Consider the following 21,567-nt stretch of genomic DNA (forward strand, 5'->3'; position numbering starts at 1 on the left):
CGACGCAGAAAATCTTATACATTTTGTCCTCTGCTTAGTCGAGACGATAAATCGTATCGTTACCGTGGACGACCAAGATAAAATTGAAAAGCGCACATTTAATACCTAAACACTTATTCAAGCCGAAGTTCATGCTCGTTAACAAAGTTTTATAGAATTAAAATGAAAAGTCGAGATAACCCACTCACCGGGGTTCACCAGGAAGTTCCGTAGTAGGTAACGCTTAGTCCTCTCCCATCTATCGTTGAAAGGAGCCTGCATGTTTCCACAAAATAATTGCAACGCAAAATCACAAAATTAAACACGTCCCTTCTCGACCGTCGATGGTATGATTGTGATTGCGGGTATCAAGATAAAAATAATTCCTAACAAGGGTATTTAACGACAATTTAATAAAGATCCCTTGCGTAGGAGTATTTATTTGAAGTTAGGGATTCGTTTAAGATGTCTGCCGCTACTCGTCACTAGATGGCGTTATAATCGTTGAAATACCATACTATTAAAACTGGAACTTGAACAGCTCCACCGAAAGAAAAAAAAAACAAAACGTCAATGTCAAATTGACTTGTATATCGCTCGTTAGGACGGGCTGCGTCCCAAATCTAATCCAAATTAAACTAAAAATCATGTCTTTTAAGCAAGATTTGCGTCAATTACTAAAGCCCTATTACTGGGTCAACATTTTACTAAGCATTTCATACGTTACGGCTAAAAGGACGGGTGTGATTTGCAATTTTCTGTTCCCCGATGTGGATTGCGAGTTAGACAGTCGAGAAACGGAAATCCTATTTTTCCTAATTATCGTCGTGATGCTGCGGACCCGGAAGGCGGGAAGTGTGACGATGGTCAACTATTTGTCGTCTTCGTTCGTGTATACGAAGATTGCTAACCTAATTTTATGGTTATATGCTGATGTGAGGTATGTAATTGAGATATTATTTTTGAGTGACCATTAAGAATACGTAACCAATGGCCTTAAAGTTCCGTCACACAGGCGCGTCTATATGTAAAAGCGGCGCGCTACGCTTACGCCCCGCCCGGAAAAAGCGCCTGTGTGACGAAGCCTTAATTCGCTGATATTTCCATAATTTGTGACGAAGTCTAGTCAAAGATCCCGCTTTGTCGCTTACCATAATGAAATCATCCATAGATTTAATGCTCAGTAAAAGGGGTTTAGCACACAAACCACTGCTTCCAGTAATATTTCTTTTATTACAGCGACATACAGGATTAATTATAAGATTACAAAGAACAAATCCAACATAACCTCGGGCAATGAACCGCCGCCAAAATCTGACAGTTCTCCCTCAACAAACATGACCATAGATACAATAACCAAAAAGTATAAAGTCAGGTGCATACTACATGTGATTATTATCAGTATAAAGTAACATACAGGATATCAACTATTGTGATGCTTACAACTCGGCCGTCCTTTTATTTATAGTGAGTCCTCTCACTAAAAACAATTGTACATTAATAACAACAGCAATATATCATAACAATTTTATCGATATCAAACAAACATTCATAAGAACAGTTTTTGTAAACTTCTGACTATAGACTTTTATTAGTCAATCACACAACCAATGACTAGTTGCATATATTAACCTTATTGAGAAATCAGTCTTCACACTTCACAATCTTCACATGCTATAACCTGAGATCATATAAACACTAAACAGTAATTTAATACAACCAGCACCTGATAGCATTAATAGCCTTCTTTCAATAAACTTTCAATACATATGAACTAACTTACAGTCTTGGTCTGGTCTAGATATCTGCCAAAGTATAAGCCAACATTAACATTCACAATCTGCCCTCAAGGCCTGCTCTAAACAGTATAGCAAAGTATAAAACGTCATAAACAATGACAGTCTACCCTTATAAGGCCTGCTCTAAATAGTTTAGCAAAACATAATTCATCATAAACAATCACAGTATTAAGACCTGCTTTAAATGATTTGCAAAACATAATTCATCAAAACAATCAGTCTGCCATTTAGGCCTGCTCTAAATAGTTTGGCAAAACATAATTCATCATAAACAATCACAGTATTAAGACCTGCTTTAAATAATTTGCAAAACATAATTCATCAAAACAATCAGTCTGCCATTTAGGCCTGCTCTAAATAGTTTGGCAAAACATAATTCATCATAAACAATCACAGTATTAAGACCTGCTTTAAATGATTTGCAAAACATAATTCATCAAAACAATCAGTCTGCCATTTAGGCCTGCTCTAAATAGTTTGGCAAAACATAATTCATCATAAACAATCACAGTATTAAGACCTGCTTTAAATGATTTGCAAAACATAATTCATCAAAACAATCAGTCTGCCATTTAGGCCTGCTCTAAATAGTTTGGCAAAGTATAATTTATCATAAACAATCACAGTCTGCCATTTAGGCTTACTCTATAGTTTGACAAAGTATAATTCATCATAAACATTCACAGTCTGCCCTTAAGGCCTGCTCTAGATATCATTCCAAAGTATAGACTTGAGTTGTCTAGACAGTCTGCCATCACGGCCTGCTCTAGAAGACAGTCTGCTATCAAAGCCTGTTCTAGACAGTCTGCACATTCATACCTAATTAATTATTTGAATTAATTTGTTTTGGCCTGCTCTAGAAGACAGGCTGTTATCAAAGCTTGCTCTAGACAGTCTGCACATTCATACCTAATTAATTATTTGAATTAATTTGTTTTGGCCTGCTCTAGAAGACAGGCTGTTATCAAAGCTTGCTCTAGACAGTCTGCACATTCATACCTAATTAATTATTTGAATTAATTTGTTTTGGCCTGCTCTAGAAGACAGGCTGTTATCAAAGCTTGCTCTAGACAGTCTGCACATTCATACCTAATTAATTATTTTAATTAATTTGTTATGGCCTGCTCTAGAAGACAGGCTACTATCAAAGCCTGTTCTAGACAGTCTGCCTAAGTATAAATCATCATAAACAATCACGACCTGCCCCAGACAGTCTGCCTTCAAGGCCCGCGCTGGACAGTTTGTCAAAGTATAAACTAATATGTATATATATTTATTTGGATCAAACAACAAGGCCCATATTACAAGAACCTAACTTTGCCAAAGCATAAACTAACATAATAAACAGTCATGGCCTGCTCTAGACAGTCTGCCATTACGGCCTGCACTAGACAGTCTGCCAAAACTCAACAGTTATATTCTAGATTCATAATATTAATATAATAGCAATCTTGTCAGCTAAGAGTCCAAAACAACACCTGTAGATACTCTCGCTGGTCGCTGGATCAAGGATCAGATGCAGAAGGCAGTAATCTTGGACACGGCACGTATGTATGTCGGTTCCTCGCTCTGTGGCCCTGTCCATCGGCAGCTTGGGCCCTGCCCACTGCTGGCAGCACCGTCTTAACAGTTTAACCTCCTTTACTTCAGTCAGCTCTTGCTGCGAAGCCCTCGCTCATTATCAACTTCATCCATTCAGCCAGGTTACCAGCGTTGTAACATAAAAAAATAAAAACAAATGTTATAATTATTGGCAGTAGCAACGATCATTTTAGTCTCAGTCCTCGTCAACAATTTAATCATTGATTATATACATCGAATCAGTCAATCATTACCATCATCAATTAATCTTACTATAAACGTCATCTATATATCGTCATCAAAGTGGTCAGTCAAGCTTTATCGCCGACATTGTCATCGAAATCATCCAGCTCCGTTTTTATCATCGATATGGCCAGTTATTGACCCTGTCATAGTCATGGAGCAAACATTGTCGCCGACATCGACACTTACTTAACTAGTAGACATGTTCAGTCATATACCTACATCATCATCATTATCGGACCTCTGTTACCTAAGATCTTCCTTAGCGTTATAAATAAAGTATTTGTATTAGACACCTACTCATCGTTACTAAAATTGTAATTAGACGTCAATGTCGTCTTGGATATCAATCATTATCTTCATCAAAAATCCTCAACATTAATAAAATAAAATAATAAATATTCATCAATTTATCAACTTTGAGAAGATTACATTTAAATCATGTTTTATTTTGTTGAATTTATATAAACAGATATTTATTCAATAACCTGATGGTCCTGATGTTTCGTCCTAAACTTCGTGCAACATATCACCATAGTAATATTCAGCCACAGGGATGGTAAAAAACGCAACACTAAACCTCGGGGTCACATGCACCCGAAAAGAAAAGGCTCCAAATAGGTACAAGCGTATACTACACCGAGTACACCGTAGCAAATACTAGCGTCATTACCCCACCTACTATATTATTGAAACTATTGGAAGTAATTAAATTCCAATATATTTATACACCTTTTTTTTAATAGTTAGAGCCAATGGCTATGGCTGTAAAACTGCAACCATAAATGTTGTGTTTATGAATCATGGTTCACATGGTTAATATCACCAACCTATTTCTCTTGTCATCACTGTGTCTTCGTCATAAAATCATAAATGTACCATGTGTTAAACCTAACAATAAACCAAATTTAAGGATACTTTCAAAGTTTAATGAATTGAAAAGAAATGTAAAATAAAAATTAACTCCAAGTTACTTCTACACAGCCTACTTTATAAGGCTTCTTTAAATTTGAATGTTATATACTTTTAGATTCGTTCATTCAACTTACTCTGGTGTTGAGTCTTTTGTTTAAGTCAGTCACAGACTTTTGCACAAAACCATACTAAAACCCTGCACTAAAACTTGTGACATTATTTGTACCCACTCATCGACCTTACTCTTTAAGTCAATTTTCAATGAGAATTCTTTAAGTCTTGTCTTTTCGAACAGGCACTGCTCTTGCCAACATTTTAATTTTATAAATGGACCCTCTTATAATTGATAATGTATACACAAGTAATCTGCTTTTGCATTCGACCGACACTATTCCTGACCATTACCCACCTCTTAGTAACCCAAATTCCACAATTTATGACCTCTAGGATCCGTCCATTTGATTAACTTAATTAGGCATCACCAGCTGTTAAGATTTTATGCAAATGAAACCATAAAGCCACAAATAAATTGTATTTCATAGCAACAATAATTCATAGTTTCATTTGTGGTTTATTACTGGATTGTAATCATAATCATTTTTCATCGCAATCCATGGTATTACAAATGTATAACTGTACTATTTCAACTTCGCATACCTAGTCAAATTTTAAAAATATAACTGAATACTATGCAATATTATTAGACAATAAATATTGTGTCAACACCGAAAAGTAATCTGTTCTTGTTTAGCCAATCCCGTGCAACAAACGCTTTCACTAGAGTCATTAGACAAGACCTGCATTAAATTTATAAATTTAGAAAAACAAATTTGAACACTGGTGTATACCTATTTTGTGCAATAAGGTTTAAATATAAATACCACTTGTCAACAATTCGAAGGTATGAAGTAGATATTCAAGAATTCCAAATATAGTGAACTTATTCACTTTCTTTTAGATACCTACAAGGAGATCTTAACCCTTTCATTTTAATATGCAATGTCAGTATCCACAATGCGACCATGCATCATGTTCCATGAATGATAATAATGATGCTTTGAAATTGTTACTTATATTTTCAAACTTAATTCTTTGGTAAATTGATGTAAAATAATTGTGACACCATTAATAGTACAAGTCTCTTTTACATTTTGAAATATTAATATCATTAATGTAAACTTCCTTGATTTGTATGCGAAGCGTGAGGTAAGCGTGGACAATTTCCAAAAATTCTGCACATCTGTTTTTCATTTTTAAATTATATAAACCTTGCTCATATACAAAATTCAGGCTTCAGAATGAATTATATGAGCTAATGAATTGGATTGTTGAGATGCATGACCTTTAAATAAATGTTATGAAATAGATGTGAAACTACCTGTGTCAATTCAAATTTCGAATTTATACTGTGTGTAATTTCATTCATTCATTATTGTTTGTATGTGCTTCTCTCTAAGTATCCAGATTGATAATTTCCAATATAACAATGATATGAAACTAAATGCATGTACCTACCTATGTAGGATATACCATTCAATATCTTCAATTAACATTTTTTTTCATATACAAAAGTTTATAAATAATTTCTTTGTTGTCAAATCAAAAACTAACTTCAGTCTTTTATCTAAAATAATTTATATGCACATCCACCTATTATAAATTACCACCTATTCTGAATTAGAGACCGGAATATAGAAATAGAGCTATATCTTAATAAGTGTGGTGCTCGGTAAAAGCCTCTTTTAACTCTTTCCACTGATAACCGTCATGGGCCAATCTACAATTCTAGCCCGCTATCAGTTTCTTCCTCTCATCTTCGCTATCCTATCAATTCATCATGGCAATAACCTCTGTGATACCAATCCATAACATTTTATTGTTATCTCTTGCCATATATAGGCATTATATACTAATAATAATAATAATAACCCCGCGGGGGCAGCTTGTGGCGAGCTGACGGTGAGTGGCGACACCGCGGACCCCTATTCCAGAGGGCCCTGTCATCTGGCCCTCGCCTCTGTGCTTGCCTTGATTGGCCGGCCAGAGTGGAGTCGCAAGAGCGGGACCTATGCTCCAGGTTGGAAGTGTAAAATGTCATAACGCCGGCGGCCTGCTGAACGGATCACCGGGATCTGGCTACCGCAGACTCACCTCTCGACAACCTTACAGCCGCTCCGAAGTGTTGCCCTATTGTCGCACTGTGCGTGCGGCCGTTGTAGGGCCCACTAAATGAGTAGGCGAGTCACCACCTGTCTTACACAATTTTGAGACTGATTGTCACGGCAGGTGTCCGCTAGTCTCCTCCCATAACCCATTATCCAGTCCATCCAACTTGCATATCAATAGCCCATGACCTTAGTTCCCATCGCAGCACAAAAGTGCTGCACTGCAATAGTCTTTGCACCTGGCGGAGACCATCTCCGGATGTATCATATTGTGCGCTCGGGGATGGTATCCGCCATGTGTATCCCTTGCTTTTAGAGTAAACTGTCTTAAAGGGCCTCTGCGCTGTTGGCTTCGGCCCCACGCACGCCTCCCAAAGGTCCGGGATCCCATGGTCCCGAGATATGGAAAGGACAAACAAATAATAATAATAATATATTCTTTATTGTGCACCACATAATGAAAAAGAATACAGAAAAAGAACAGATATTACATTAGGTAACAACAGGCGGTCTTATCGCTCAAAAGCGATCTCTTCCAGACAACCTTTGGGTAGCAGGAAACCAATAACTTACAACAATGAACGGGTAGTGCAGATACGAGATTACGTAGAATACTAATAGAATAGCCTCACATATCAAGAATAAATATAAAAGATATATTAAAGAATTATTCTAAGTAAATACAATAAATATATAAAATACATATATATATATATATATATATATATATACATATATACATACATAAATAAAGGCAAATTAAGGCAGTGACAGATAATGGGATTTTAAAAGGTTTTTAAATATGGAAAGCGATTTGGCGCATCTTATATCCGACGGCAAAGCATTCCACAATCGAACAGCCCGAAAAGTGAAGGAGGTATTATAAAATTTAGAAGAAGAAGAAGGAGGAGCAAGGAGATGCTTCTCCGCACACCGCGCAGAAGAGAGATATTTAAAACGTTCTTTAAGGTAAGGGGGGGTAGTGGGGTTGAAGAGAATGTTATAAAGAAGGGTGAGAATGTGAGAGTTGCGACGCAGACGAATAGGCAACCACTTGAGCTTGGTTCGAAATTCCGAGACGTGGTCAAATTTGCGCAGGCCATATATGAATCTAATACAAGCATTTTGTAGTCGTTCTAGTTTGTTTAGCTGGTCCTCCGTAATATCCAGGTAACAAATGTCGGCGTAATCTAGTATGGGAAGAAGAAGAGATTGTGCAAGCGCAATTTTGGTGGCAAGCGGTAAAAAGTTACGAACTCTACGAAGTGACCCCAAGGAAGCAAACAATTTCCTACTGATCTCACTAATCTGTGGTATCCACGAAAGTGTACGATCTATTAGAATACCAAGATTCTTTACTTGACTCGAATAAGGAACCTGGACGCCATATAACACTATGGCTGGTAAGCTGTGCAAGTCAATCCGAGAGGTGAGTTGAGGACTACCTAAAATTATGGCCTGCGTTTTAGCCGGATTCACTTTCAGTCCATAGCGTTTACTCCAACTGGAGATGCATTCCAAGTCCCGGTTCGTGGAGCTAACAGTTTGAGAGAGATCACTAATTGCACACTGCGAGTAAATTTGGAGGTCGTCGGCATAGAGGTGGTATGAAGAGGAAATATCACTAGTAATTTTATTAATAAATATTGAAAATAGGAGAGGAGACAACACGCCGCCTTGCGGTACACCGGCCAACGTGCTGCACCACGAAGAACAAGAGGAATCTATTTTCACGCGTTGCCGACGGCCTTCAAGATAGCTATGAAACCAATCAATGACTGAAGGGGAAATGTTAAGAGAACGCATTACGCCAAGTAAGACATCAAAATCAACTGTGTTAAATGCATTGCTAAAATCTAACAGCGATAGTACAGTGAGTCTACGGTTGTCCATTCCGGCCCGAATATCATCAGTAATCTTGACAAGGGCTGTGACTGTACTGTGACCGGAACGAAAACCAGACTGGTAAGGATTCATGAGCTCATACCTGTTTAAGAAGGACGTAAGCTGCTGATGTACTAGCCGCTCAAGAACCTTAGAGAGAAAAGGAAGAATAGATATGGGTCTATAGTCTGAGAAAGAAGATGGATTGGACTTTTTGGGAAGGGGGATGATATCAGCATCTTTCCAAGCAGAAGGAAAAATGCCAGAGGAAATGGAGCTATTAAGGATATGAGTAATGATAGGGACCAAGAGATCAAGAAGAGGAAGAATCATTTTCCGGCTAATACTGTCAACTCCTACGGCATTGGACGAAATGGCTAATACGTTTTTCTTAACATCTCCCTCAGTCAATTGAGTAAGTGCAAAAGCAGGATAGTCAGGAGCAGAGAAACTCGAAAGATGGTCGAGAGTTTTAGTTTTAACAGGCCCGGAGAAGGTAGCAGAAGTTGAGAAGTGTTGGTTAAGCTGAAGTAAGTCTAGATCTTTGCTAACGGAAGTTTGAGAAGACTTCCCAACTCCTACTGACCTTAGGAACTTCCAGACTTTAGCTGGCTCCCCATTCTCTACTGCACTGTGAAAGTGACGCCTTTGGGCATCACGACACACAGTACTGCATCTATTTCGAAGAGCATGGTACCTAGCTTTATTCTTTTCACAGGGGTTACCCTTAGACTTCGATTTGGCCAAGTTTTTCCTAGCTATAAGACGCCTGATGTCTTCGGTAAGCCAGGGGGCGGGGACGTGCTTCATCTTGACTGGGCGTATGGGAGCGTGTATGTCATAAAGCTTAATTAAAGTATCGTTAAAGAGAGCCACCTTATCATTAACACTATCAGAACGCTGTATCGAGCTCCAGTCAATAAGCAAGGCATCTTCACGGAGCTTATCGAGACTCATCCTACCAAAATTGCGCTGCAGAAGAACTTTCGGCTTATGTTTAGGTGGACGAATTTTATAAGATAGAAATAACAAATCGTGGTAGGAAAAAGCATCAGCACAAAATTGAGTAAATCCCCCTACATGATCGGGAGAAGAGACGAGGGCGAGATCCAGAAGCGATGGAGAAGAATTTGGAAAATAATGTGTTGGACCTGACGGCATGATAACCATATTACAGGCCTCAACAAGTGCTTTGAGAGAATTAGAGCGAAAATCATTTTTGAGCAAGCACGTGTTGAAATCACCCATAATAATATGATGATCGTAAGATGGTATTAGGTCCTCCAGGAATTTCTCAAAAGAAGCAAAATAGTTAACGTGCAGAGAAGGTGAGTAAAAAACACCGAGAAGAATTTTAGAGTGAGATAAGCTCAATTCAAGAAATAAATACTCTGCGGTATCAGAAGATAATGATTCAGTGGACATGCCCACAATGGAATACGGAATGTGCGAACGTAGATAGATCGCAACCCCACCACCGCCCCTGCCAGAGCGATCATTGCGTATGAGACAAAAACCAGGAAGGGAGTAACTGGTGGAGGGTAAGCAAGGCTTGAGCCAAGACTCAGACACAAGAATAGCATCGATCTTGCTCTCCTCGAAGGTTAATAAAAAGTCATTGAAATGAGCGGGGATGCTTTGCGCGTTGAAGTGTACAATGTTAAAGTTTTTTGGAAAGTCAGAAAGTTGTTGGTTGAGTTGGTCATGAAGAGAGGGAGGAAGACTATGAAAACTATCGTTAGATGAAACAGAGACAAAATCGCTAAGATCGCTTTGATCATTGATAGACGTACAGGACATTGCCTTTTATAAATAAATAAAAATAATAATTATTATAAATAAATATACAACGCTTAAAAATACTACTTTTGAAATCCGGCTACCCGCCAGCAGTATCTTATACAATATTTGGCACAAAAACTTAAAATATACTTAGCAAAAACGGAACGTAATTATAACACTGGTAACACTGAACATTCAAGTGTCACGCGTCATCCTACAAGCAAGCAAGTGACATTGACAGTTTGTTATGGTTAAGCAAATTAAATTGAAGTGAAGTTAACTGCAAAAATAGATATAAACCGACTAATTTGAAGAATTCGTTAGTTACATAAAAAATAGACGAGGGTATAATACGTTACAAAAGATTACACGACCAAGGACAGAAGTTAAAACAAGACATATACTAAAGACATTTATAGAGAAATATATTAATAACGATTTGCCGGTTTCCTCGACCTCTTGCTCAGCTCACCTGGCTGTTGGTCTACCGCAAGCCCGACTGCACCGTCAACTCCAGCAGCAGGCCCGGCTGTAGGCGGTTGTGTGACCTGGATCTTGTCGAGGTCGGCTCGAGACGTAACACAGCGACGATCGCCATCCTTGACCAGGACGTACACGCTGCCTTCTCGCGTGTAGCAGTTACGAACTCCGAAACGCTCCCTGGCCATCATGAAGACGTCGTGCCGCGACTTGGTCAGGAATTCGGAGATGATGACACCAGTCCCTTTCAAAGCAGTTTTTGCAGCCCAAATGGCATTGCGATCAGAAAAGTCTCTGAACTCTACCAGAATGCATCTTGTCTTATTGCTACGTGGACGACCCATACGGTGGCTTCGAGCAATCTTGTCAGCAATCAAATCTGTCTTGAGATGCACCTTCAGCAAGTCCAGAATCCGCACTGAAGAGACCTCGTTGTCCGCCTCTGCCACCCCATGAAATAGTAGGATCTTGCGCCTAGACCGCATCTCCATGCTGTCCACTTGCTGGCTCAGGAACTCAACCTGTTGCTGCAGGGTCTCGATAGCCTTCAGTATGAATGCTCGGAAAGCACTGAACTGCGCAGCAACAGATGACACTGTGGGACTCTCCGGGTTAGCCTTCTCAATCTGGCCCTGAAACTCTGCCATCCTTGCGTTGAATGAGGCTCCCAACTCCGCTATCGAGGTCTTGATGGATTCCATTGTAGTTTTGTGGTGAAGTGACAGTTAACAAAACTAGTAACAGTGTTATTTAATCAAAGAAAGTGAAATGGAAGAAGATAACTGCTGGTAGGTAGGACTGATCAATAAGTCATTAATTAAATTCAAAATTTAGGCAATAATATATACTTTTACTATTTAAATAAATATTAATATATGATGATGTGTGTTTGAGTTTCTATGCCTACCCACCTAAATGATGATGTATACTCATACATCATTAGAAATAAAATACCTTTTAGTATCATTAGACTATCCAAAATAGTAATAATACCTAGTATATATTCACCTAATGTCATTATACAACTCAGTGTTAATAACTAACTTCACTAAGCACCTATATTGTACCTGAATACTGCACAATGTCATCCTTACCCTTTTGACTTCGTTCGTAACCTTGTTGGCTCTGTGTCTCACCAATCTCACTGTGATGAAGCTGATGGTTGCTTGCTTGCGTTTTCGTCGAGATCTATTCTCATTGTATTCCAACGTGTCATCTCTCAGACCAAAAACAAACAATGAGAAAAAAAACAGGGGTTAGTAACTAGATCAATACATAGCAAACGTCAAGTACTTACATTGCAAATTTAAAACACCTTTTATGATAAGCAAATGAAACCAATTGTCAATCAAACAAACTCAAACTTTTTTTTAAAAAAACCAAGCAACATACATTGCTACGCACCTCTGATCATCCTGTCCTAGCCGGTTTCTGCCTCGGCGACTGAGTATTCACTGGCTAGTGAGAACGATGATCGTGACCTCTCAGGTGGCTGACGTAGCCTATTTTTGCAGTGAATGAACATCCACATTCACCGCAGGTCTGCACACTTCCGACAAAATTGTAGTTTATGACCGCAGGTGGTCGGGCCTTTAACCCATCTTGCCTCGAGTTCGACTCGCCTCTGCTCTTCAAAGGCTTGCACTTTTTATTCACTGTAAACCTCTACTTCTGCCGATCTTGTGCCGAAATCTCCCAGTGCGATGGTTCAATATAGCACCTCTATACAGGTGAAAACAATTAACCAATTTCTATGTGGGCATTTGAATTCACAATCCCGCTTTCTGAGTTGAAATCATCCATAGATTTAATGCTCAGTAAAAGGGGTTTAGCACACAAACCACTGCTTCCAGTAATATTTCTTTTATTACAGCGACATACAGGATTAATTATAAGATTACAAAGAACAAATCCAACATAACCTCGGGCAATGAACCGCCGCCAAAATCTGACAGTTCTCCCTCAACAAACATGACCATAGATACAATAACCAAAAAGTATAAAGTCAGGTGCATACTACATGTGATTATTATCAGTATAAAGTAACATACAGGATATCAACTATTGTGATGCTTACAATAAGGACGAGTTTTGCTTATATCTTTATACAAAAAACCTGTCAACGCGTCTTTATGGCAAATGACAAAATGGGACTTTTTGCTTGGAAACAACACATTTGTTAAATGTCTGAGAGACAACTAGTATAAGCCGAGGGGCTACCGCAAACCACATTCGACTTGTTACCTCGCTGTCACACTTACGTACGAATTCACAAGTGCGACGGAGAGGCAACATGTCCAAACTGGTTCGCGGTAGGCCCTCTGGTCTCTCACAGGTCCCACAACAATCCTCATATACACTTCTTAAGCTACAAAGTAACGGTGAGGAGTTAAATCACACAAACAATGCAAACACTCTGTTATCCGGCGTTCGCCGACTACAGAGCGGACCAACCAAGACGAAAACTAGCGGTTACACTTTGATATCATCTCTCCTCCCTCCCCCATCGTGATATTTTTCTTCCCCCCCCCCCCCTCTAAACGATCACATGATTTCTGGACGACCCCTTTACTGGACGTGCCAGATTGGCAAGCGCCTACTGTACAGTTCATGTCAAAAATATGTTTACACTTTTGTACCTTACTCCTTTGTAATAATTGTAATAAGCAGTGCTAGGCAGGGGTGATCCATTATGACGTCACTTATGTCAAGTGTAGATATTAGTATAGATACACCTTAGAAAGAAATATTAAAATAAAACTTTATTAATTATAATTAAACTAAAATGACAATACCTTATGTACAAATAAACTTTAATAGTAGCATATGGATGGATATACATATTATTTGAAGAGTTTTACTAAAAAAGCTTGCTATAAAATTCATTTGTTTTAATGGCGACGTAAAGATCGTAGCGGAAAGGCAGCCTGAATAAAATAATATCTTTAGTTATTAAATTACACCACATATACCATCGAATGACAAGGCATGTCCATGTTGTGCAAACTCTGAAAACAGCTCACCCCCGCCGAGCTCTGGTAATAAGGCAAAAAGTGTAAACATATCTTTGACGTCCACTGTACATACATAGAAGAAGAGCTACGCATAAACCACCGGCTGTCGACCATATGTCAAGACCGCATCCTTGCATATTTTGGCCACCTCTCACGACGTTCTCCTGATAGCCTAGAAATGACGACTATGACGGGCAAAGTTGAGGGCCAGAGGACTCGCGGCAGACCACCCGCTAGATGGAGCGCACAAGTCACTACACCGCTGCATCTACATCTGCAGGAAGCCGTACATATGGCGGGTGACAGAAGCCTATGGAAGAGACTGGTCAGCAACATTAGGACATGATGTCACGATCCTCAGCATTGAGGGAACGACTGATGATGATGTACATACATAATTATAAATTTGGTTAACATTACAGGATACACATATCACGTGATGCAAAATTTTCACAGCCCTGTGACAATAACAACTAAGTTGCTAATTATTGCTAACGTTACAAATATAATGACTTCGGATGTGTTATAATGTTAATTATATTAACATTGCAAGCAAGGCTGTAGCACAGAATAAATAATAGTACTAGGTACAGAAGACTCACTCTCTAACCTCTAACAAAACGCGTCTGTTACGATCAGCACAGATATGGCCGCTAGGTGGCGACAGCGCCACGCGTGGCTTATGGCAAACCCCAAAATTGGGGTCGAACGGATGTACTTTTAGCTACCTGTAGCAAAGCAACGAAATCGCGGAGTGAACCACGCCTGGCTGTAGTTCTATTTGGTTATTTCATGTTCTTTTACCATGCACTTGAAGGTTCATACATCTTATATAAAGGCCTCCTAGCCTAGCTAGCATTAATTTGTGTGTTTATCATGAATGGAAATCATCCCTGAAGAGAGTGCAGAGAAGGGGTGGAATTGAAAGAGAGAAAGAGTTAATGCATTGCCTAATAATTTGAATAATTGAAGTAAGCAATGCGCGAATTGAATGATTGCTATTAGCATTATCCAGGCGCTATACCTACTTTAGGGCCCCCCCCCACATCTAGCGTCTTTCGAGCGTCGGCGTCTACAATTCTATGGCCGCTGCTCGACGCAACGTCGACGCAGCGTCGACGCAACTGCGCAGCGACGTCATTTTCCATAGCGCTGACCAGACGCCGACAGACGCCGACGCTCGAAAGACGCTAGATGTGGGGAGGCCTTTAGCTGCTTTCACTAATTCAACGCATACGAAGTCGCGGGCAAAACGCAGACGAAGTACGTCATAATTTCATAGAAGTTTGACATTTAAAATGACATTTGCACTGCATGGGCTATCAAAATCGCTGCAGAGTTTTCTTGATCTGACTCTAGGAGTGTTACTGTTTGTTGAACAGCCAACAACGAACAGCAACGTATTTTTCATGTCTTACACTGTCATATTATTAGAGATGCAACGGATAGTTGTTTGGCCGTATACCGGATATCCGGCCTGGACACTGGCCGAATATCCGGTATCCGGCCGCCGGATATTCGGCCGGCGGAACTATACCTACATTTCGGTTTCTCAAGTGCGCATTCCACAGGTTTGACCTGTTTCCTAGTAAACGTTCACGCGGACTCATTTCTAGGTTCGAAATGAGTGCGCGTGCAAGTCAGTGGTATAATTAAATAGTTTTAAAATAATAAACATGTACGATTATGACCGTGTCTGTTTCTTAAATCCAATTTGTTTACTCCGAAATCAAGCAATGTTACTATCCGGTATCCGGCCGGATAGAAGGTCACTATCCGGTATCCGGCCGGATAGTAAAATAATGGCCGGATAGGCCGGATACCGGATAGTAACCGGATATCCGGTGCATCTCTACATATTATACAATACAATACAAATAATCTTCATTGCACAACTCAATATAAGAAAACAATACAAAAGAAAACAGAAATTCAAGCATAGGTAAACAACAGGCGGTCTTATCGCTAACAAGCGATCTCTTACAGACAACCTTGACTACAATACTTGCAGAATACAATTTTTATTTTTGATTTACTTCTCAGATATGGCCTACCATACGGCGCTCTGCTCATCCTGACTGCTCTCCTCATCCCGGAGCCCACCTACACGGGCCCGGAGCACATAACCTACTTCCGCGGCGTCAGCACCCTGGATGAAGAGCTCCGACACAAAGGGAACACTTGGCTGGTCTGCTTGTATGCGGCGTGGCACCCGGCCTGTGTCAACTTTGCTCCGGTGTTCGCTGAGCTGTCTGCGAGCTATGGCTTGGAGAATCTGAAGTTTGGCAAGATGGATATTGGCAGGTAAAATCCATACTAATATTAAAACCGGCCAAGTGCGAGTCGGACTCGCGTTTCCAGGGTTCTGTACATAAGTCCGACTCACGTTTGACTGCACATTTCTAATAGGTTTTCCTGTCATCTACAGGTAAAGAACTAGTTTGTGTATTTTTTTCAAAATTTTAGACCCAGTAGTTTCGAAGCTAAATGGGGGGGAATGGTAATTTTCTGGCTATTTTCTTAAATAACTTCAAACCTATGTATTTTAAAATTATAAAAAAACATGGCCATGTTTCAACTCACTATAAAAATAGATGCCGGTGGTTTTGTGTCGGGAGTTTTTAACCTTTTGGACACCAATGACCGATATATCCGTACTGCAGGTTCATTGCCAAAGACCGATTAATCGGTCACAAACCACAGATCTACGTGCATATGCATAAAGTTCAATTTTAGTTTTGACACTTGGGTGACGTGGCGTCTGAGTGACAGCTTTTGTGTTTGACGCGGCGTCGAAAAGGTTAAGGCCTGGCCAAACAGCCGGCGCGACGCAGCGCCGCGTCCGCGCCGCGCGACCGCGGCACATGCTAACAGGTTACCGACGTCAAACAGACTGCGTCCCGCCGTTATCACGGCCCGCTTCTGTCGCGCCACGCGCCGCGCGGCCCCTTGCGTCCACGCGGCGCGTGCGCAGCGCTGCGCCGCGCGGACGCGGCGGCCCGCCGCGTCGCGCAAGGTCACATCAGTCGGATCGGACGTTATTAGGCAGCGAGCGGTGCGCCGCGTTCGCGCGCGCGATGAGGGCGTGTTGAGAGCGTGAGGCCGGCGCGATCCGCGCGCGCCCTGTTTGAACAGGCATCACGCGGCGCGGACGCGGCGCTGCGTCGCGCTGGCTGTTTGACCAGGCCTTTAATGTTATTTCTATTTGACGATCGGTCTGGCCTAGTGGGTAGTGACCCTGCCTATGAAGCCGATGGTCCCGGGTTCGAATCCTGGTAAGGGCATTTATTTGTATTATGATACAGATATTTGTTCCTGAGTCATGGTTGTTTATATGTATTTAAGTATTTATATATTATATACATATATCGTTGTCTGAGTACCCACAACACAAGCCTTCTTGAGCTTACCATGGGGCTTAGTCAATTTGTGTAAAAAAAATGTTCTATAATATTTATTTATTTATTCTCAGATACCCAGAGGCGGCAGCGAGGTACCGGATCCAAGACGGGCCGACCAGTCGGCAGCTGCCCACCGTGTTGTTGTTCACTGACGGGGCGGAGTCCCTGCGCCGCCCGCACCCGGACACCCAGGGCAAGCTACAGAAGTGAGTCAGGGCACAGAATAAATTATAGTACTAGGTACAGAAGACTCACTCTCTAACAAAACGCGTCTGTTACGTTCAGCACAATATGGCCGCTAGGTGGCGACAGCGCCACGCGCGGCTTATGGCAAACCCCAAAATTGGGGCCGAACGGATGAACTTTTAGCTACCTGTAGCAAAGCGACGAAATCGCGGAGTGAGCCACGCCTGGTCAAGGTCTCTATTGTTTCCCAAATAGTTTTAAGTCATAATGTATTGTTTGTCCTAATTTTCGTTACTCATAATTGGTACAGTCGACGTCAAAGATATGTTTACATTTTTCGCCTTATTACAAAGGAGTAAGGTGCAAAAGTGTAAACATATCTTTGACGTCGACTGTACAAAAAAAACAAAATAGTTTATTTACAAATTTAGGTAATATACTTACTTACATACTACTTACTCCTCTGGCGCAGCGACCCAAAGTGTGTCTTGGCCTCCAACACGACTGCGCGCCACTGATCCCGGTCCTGTGCCGTTTCTCGCCAGTTCTCGCCAGTATACAAAAATATAACTATATCCGTCAGAGACCAAACTAGGCTCAGCTGTATCTTGGTTATCTGAGCTGCGAGTGTGGTTATCAATTAGCAATTTTAAGATAGGTGACTTGATAGTTAAATGTCTGAAACCACGAGTAAAACAAAAACAACCTTATACATATCTGGTTCTTCTCAAAAACGCGTAGCTTTTCAGGATTGTCATAAAATAAACCTAACCTAACCTATCTACAGAATAACCTTACAAAAATCCTGAAAAGTTAACGGTTTCTATTTTATGACTTAAGGGGCCCACTGATTAACAGTCCGCCGGACGGTATCGGCCTGTCAGTTGTTCGGAACTGTCAAAATTTTGTTCTAACTGACAGGCCGATACCGTCCGGCGGACTGATAATCAGTGGGCCCCTTAAGTCATAAAATAGAAACCGTTAACTTTTCAGGATTTTCAATACAAACAATAATATGACAAACATTATGACTTAAAACTTTATGGGAAACAAAGAGACCCCTAGTAATCAACTAATCGTTATCGCTACACCTTATAAAAGTTATAAAACAAAGTCCTGCGCCGCGTCTGTCTGTGTGTATATATGTTCGCGATAAACTCAAAAACTTCTGAACGGATTTTCATGCGGTTTCACCTATCAAATAGCAAATCGTTTCACCTGTTGTAAGTTAAATTTGACCCACTTCCCGGTTTCCAATTGAGCTGGAAATTATGAGAGCCTGGTAGGTACCATCAAGCTGATCTGATGATGGAGACAGGAGGTGGCCATAGGGACTCTGTGATAAAACAACGCAAACTAATTGTGTTTGGGGTTGTTAGAATTGTCTCGAAGAGTATTAGTCGCCTGTACTAAGAAAAGTACAGTTCAACGATAAATAGTTTGTACCGAAAATGAAATTTTTGCCAAAAACTTATGGTATCGTCTTGGGCCGTCCCATTCGTTTTTCGTCAAGTTCTTAAATTAGTCCTATCCTGCTTTCGTCGCTCATTTTACATTCGTCACAATCTTCGGTGGCTTTCAATCTAGAATGAGTGACGAAAGCAGAATAGGACTAATTTAAGAACGACGAAAAACGAATGGGACGACCCAAGACGATACCAAACTTATTACGTTATTACGAGTCCAATTGTTTTGAATAGATATTTGTGACGTTTTCAAACAAAAGGTACCACATTGTCGGTTGTCAATAAGGTTGGTTTTAAATTTAAGCTAAATATGGAAATAGCACCTTATTGAGTACCCTTACGTTAGTAGTAGTAAGGTTGAGAATGGCACATTATTTTAAAATAACTTTTTTGCAGAAAGTTTTTATAAAAATAATTATTATTTTTGGGTTTTTGCCCAGCAGTGGGACACCTTATAAAAAAATATGTATGTTTATATTATTGGTGCAATAAAGAATATTTACTTACTTAAAGGCGTTCATCATCATCATCTCAGCCTATATACGTCCCACTGCTGGGCACAGGCCTCCTCTAGAGCGCGAGAGGGCTTGGGCTATAGTCCCCACGCTAGCCCAATGCGGATTGGGGACTTCACATACACCTTTGAATTTCTTCGCAGATGTATGCAGGTTTCCTAAAGGCGTTAAAAAAATATATTCACAGATTCTTATTCTCTTCTTCACAGATTCTTATTCTCTAAGGACAATGTGAAAGCTGCCTTCGACTTGGACGCGCTGCACCAACAGTGCAAGGAGAGGATCGCTACCAAACCCAAAGACAAGAAGACACAATAGACAAGACTAACAGAATTGTGTGTTCGTGTCTTTTTCTTTTTGTCCAGCCGGCCTAGCCAAGGTTACAATCGCTATCGCTTCGACAACGAGCATTATGTATCTTTATCACTCTTCCATATTAGTGTGACAGTGACAGTTGCGTTTCGATTGCTATGGAGCGTAAGCGATTGGCATCTTAGCTATGCAGCAAGTGATTCCTTTTCAATCAGTGATATACAGTGATCGGAGAAATCATCGCAAAACCGTCAAAAATCATTTATATCTCAAAATATGACAAGATTTATTAAACTCATATTATGTACACGGTACCTTTATAAAATTTCCAGATTATACCCAAAAACTGCAGTTCAAAATTGTTAAAAAAAATTGTATCATGTTCCATACAATATTTATTATTGCGATAAATTGACCGAACTCTGGTGGTATAGTTATAGCACTACCTTATACATATAACAAAGTCCCTCGTCGCGTCTGTCTGTTTGTGTGTACATAGGCAACATACACAAACATAAAGCCAGCAGCAGAAGTTGCTAAGCGGGCGAGGTGGTCAAAATTACCTTCACACGCTCTTATTCTCTTAATAATAAAGTCGCGTCAAGATCATTTTGAACACCTGGCCCGCTTAGCAACTTCTGCTGCTGACTGTACATAATTTCGCGATAAACTCAAACACTACTGAACGGATTTTCTTTCGTTAGATTCTTTGCGGTTTTCACCTATCAGTATAGCGAGGAAGTTTTAGGTGTATAATTTGTAGAGATGCACCGGATATCCGGTTACTATCCGGCCTAACCGGCCATTATGTTACTATCCGGCCGGATACCGGATAGTCACATTGCTTGATTTCGGAGTAAATAAATTGGATTTAAGAAACAGACACGGTCATAATCGTACTTGTTTATTATTTTAAAACAATTATTCATTCCACTGCCTTGCACGCGCACTCATTTCGAACCTAGAAATGAGTCCGCGCGAACGTTCACTAGGAAACAGGTCAAACCTGCAGAATGCGCACCTGAAAAATGTAGGTATAGTTCGCTGGCCGAATATTCGGCGGCCGGATACCGAATATTTGACCGATGGTCAGGCTGAATAACCGGTCTCCGGCCAAACAACTATCCGTTGCATCTCTAATAATTTGTGAAGGTTTTGTGTAAACCGTGCGAAGTCGGGGCAGGTCGCTAGTTGTATCTAAAAATGTAAGTAATTTTTGAAAAAGATACACTTACCGAAAAGTTAGTTCTAAAAATTTTAAAGTATAATTTTAAGTACAATTTTTCTATATTACACCAGCTAAGTGATATCAATCTTTAGTTAATTATTTATTATACTTTTAAAATTAGTGTAATATAGCAGTATAACTGAGTACAAGTGGCATTTTTTATGTTTCTGTCTGTATTTGACAAGAGTTCAGATATATCTACACTTATGCTTTTTTAAGCTTTTTGACAATAAGAAATTGATCTGATTTTTCGTATTTTCTCTTTGTGTAAGAGTGGCATATTTTCAATGGATTGTTAGTATTATAGTATTTAAGGTAGAATTAAAATTATGAAATTACACTGCATTTTTTATATTTGTGTAATATTTATTGTATTTGTTTGTGTCTGTTATTTTGTAGTTTTTTTTGTAAATAAATCTAGTTTGCCAATGAAACAATTGTTTTAATTATTTTAAAAATACCTAGGTAGGTAGGTAACGTGTATTCGGGTAATTTCGTATGTCGGATAATTTCGAAAATTAGTTGAAAATGACCCAAAATTCCATCACAATAAGAGTCCGTTTTCGGAATTATCCAACGGTTTTCGACATTCGTAATTACCCGAATATACCTTACTC

At 39.9% G+C, this 21,567-nt stretch overlaps 1 protein-coding gene and 1 long non-coding RNA gene across 2 annotated transcripts; one reads left to right on the top strand and one right to left on the bottom strand.

The window, feature by feature from the left end:
- The first annotated feature begins 576 nt into the window (after positions 1-576).
- On the top strand, positions 577-21,533 carry LOC134676420 (thioredoxin-related transmembrane protein 2 homolog). The gene is made up of 4 exons (XM_063534812.1): positions 577-919; positions 15,886-16,146; positions 17,315-17,449; positions 19,620-21,533. Exons 1-4 carry the CDS (start codon positions 627-629, stop codon positions 19,726-19,728), a joined length of 798 nt encoding a protein of 265 aa, XP_063390882.1. The 5' UTR covers positions 577-626; the 3' UTR covers positions 19,729-21,533.
- Positions 1,193-6,419, bottom strand: LOC134676237 (uncharacterized). Its single transcript, XR_010099896.1, has 2 exons — positions 5,157-6,419; positions 1,193-5,002 (listed from the first exon to the last, which is right to left on the bottom strand). It is a non-coding gene; the product is annotated as an uncharacterized LOC134676237 (long non-coding RNA).
- Positions 21,534-21,567: the final 34 nt, after the last annotated feature.

This window comes from Cydia fagiglandana, chromosome 24 (genome assembly GCF_963556715.1).
Source record: "Cydia fagiglandana chromosome 24, ilCydFagi1.1, whole genome shotgun sequence".
NCBI classification, from domain to species: Eukaryota; Metazoa; Arthropoda; class Insecta; order Lepidoptera; family Tortricidae; genus Cydia; species Cydia fagiglandana.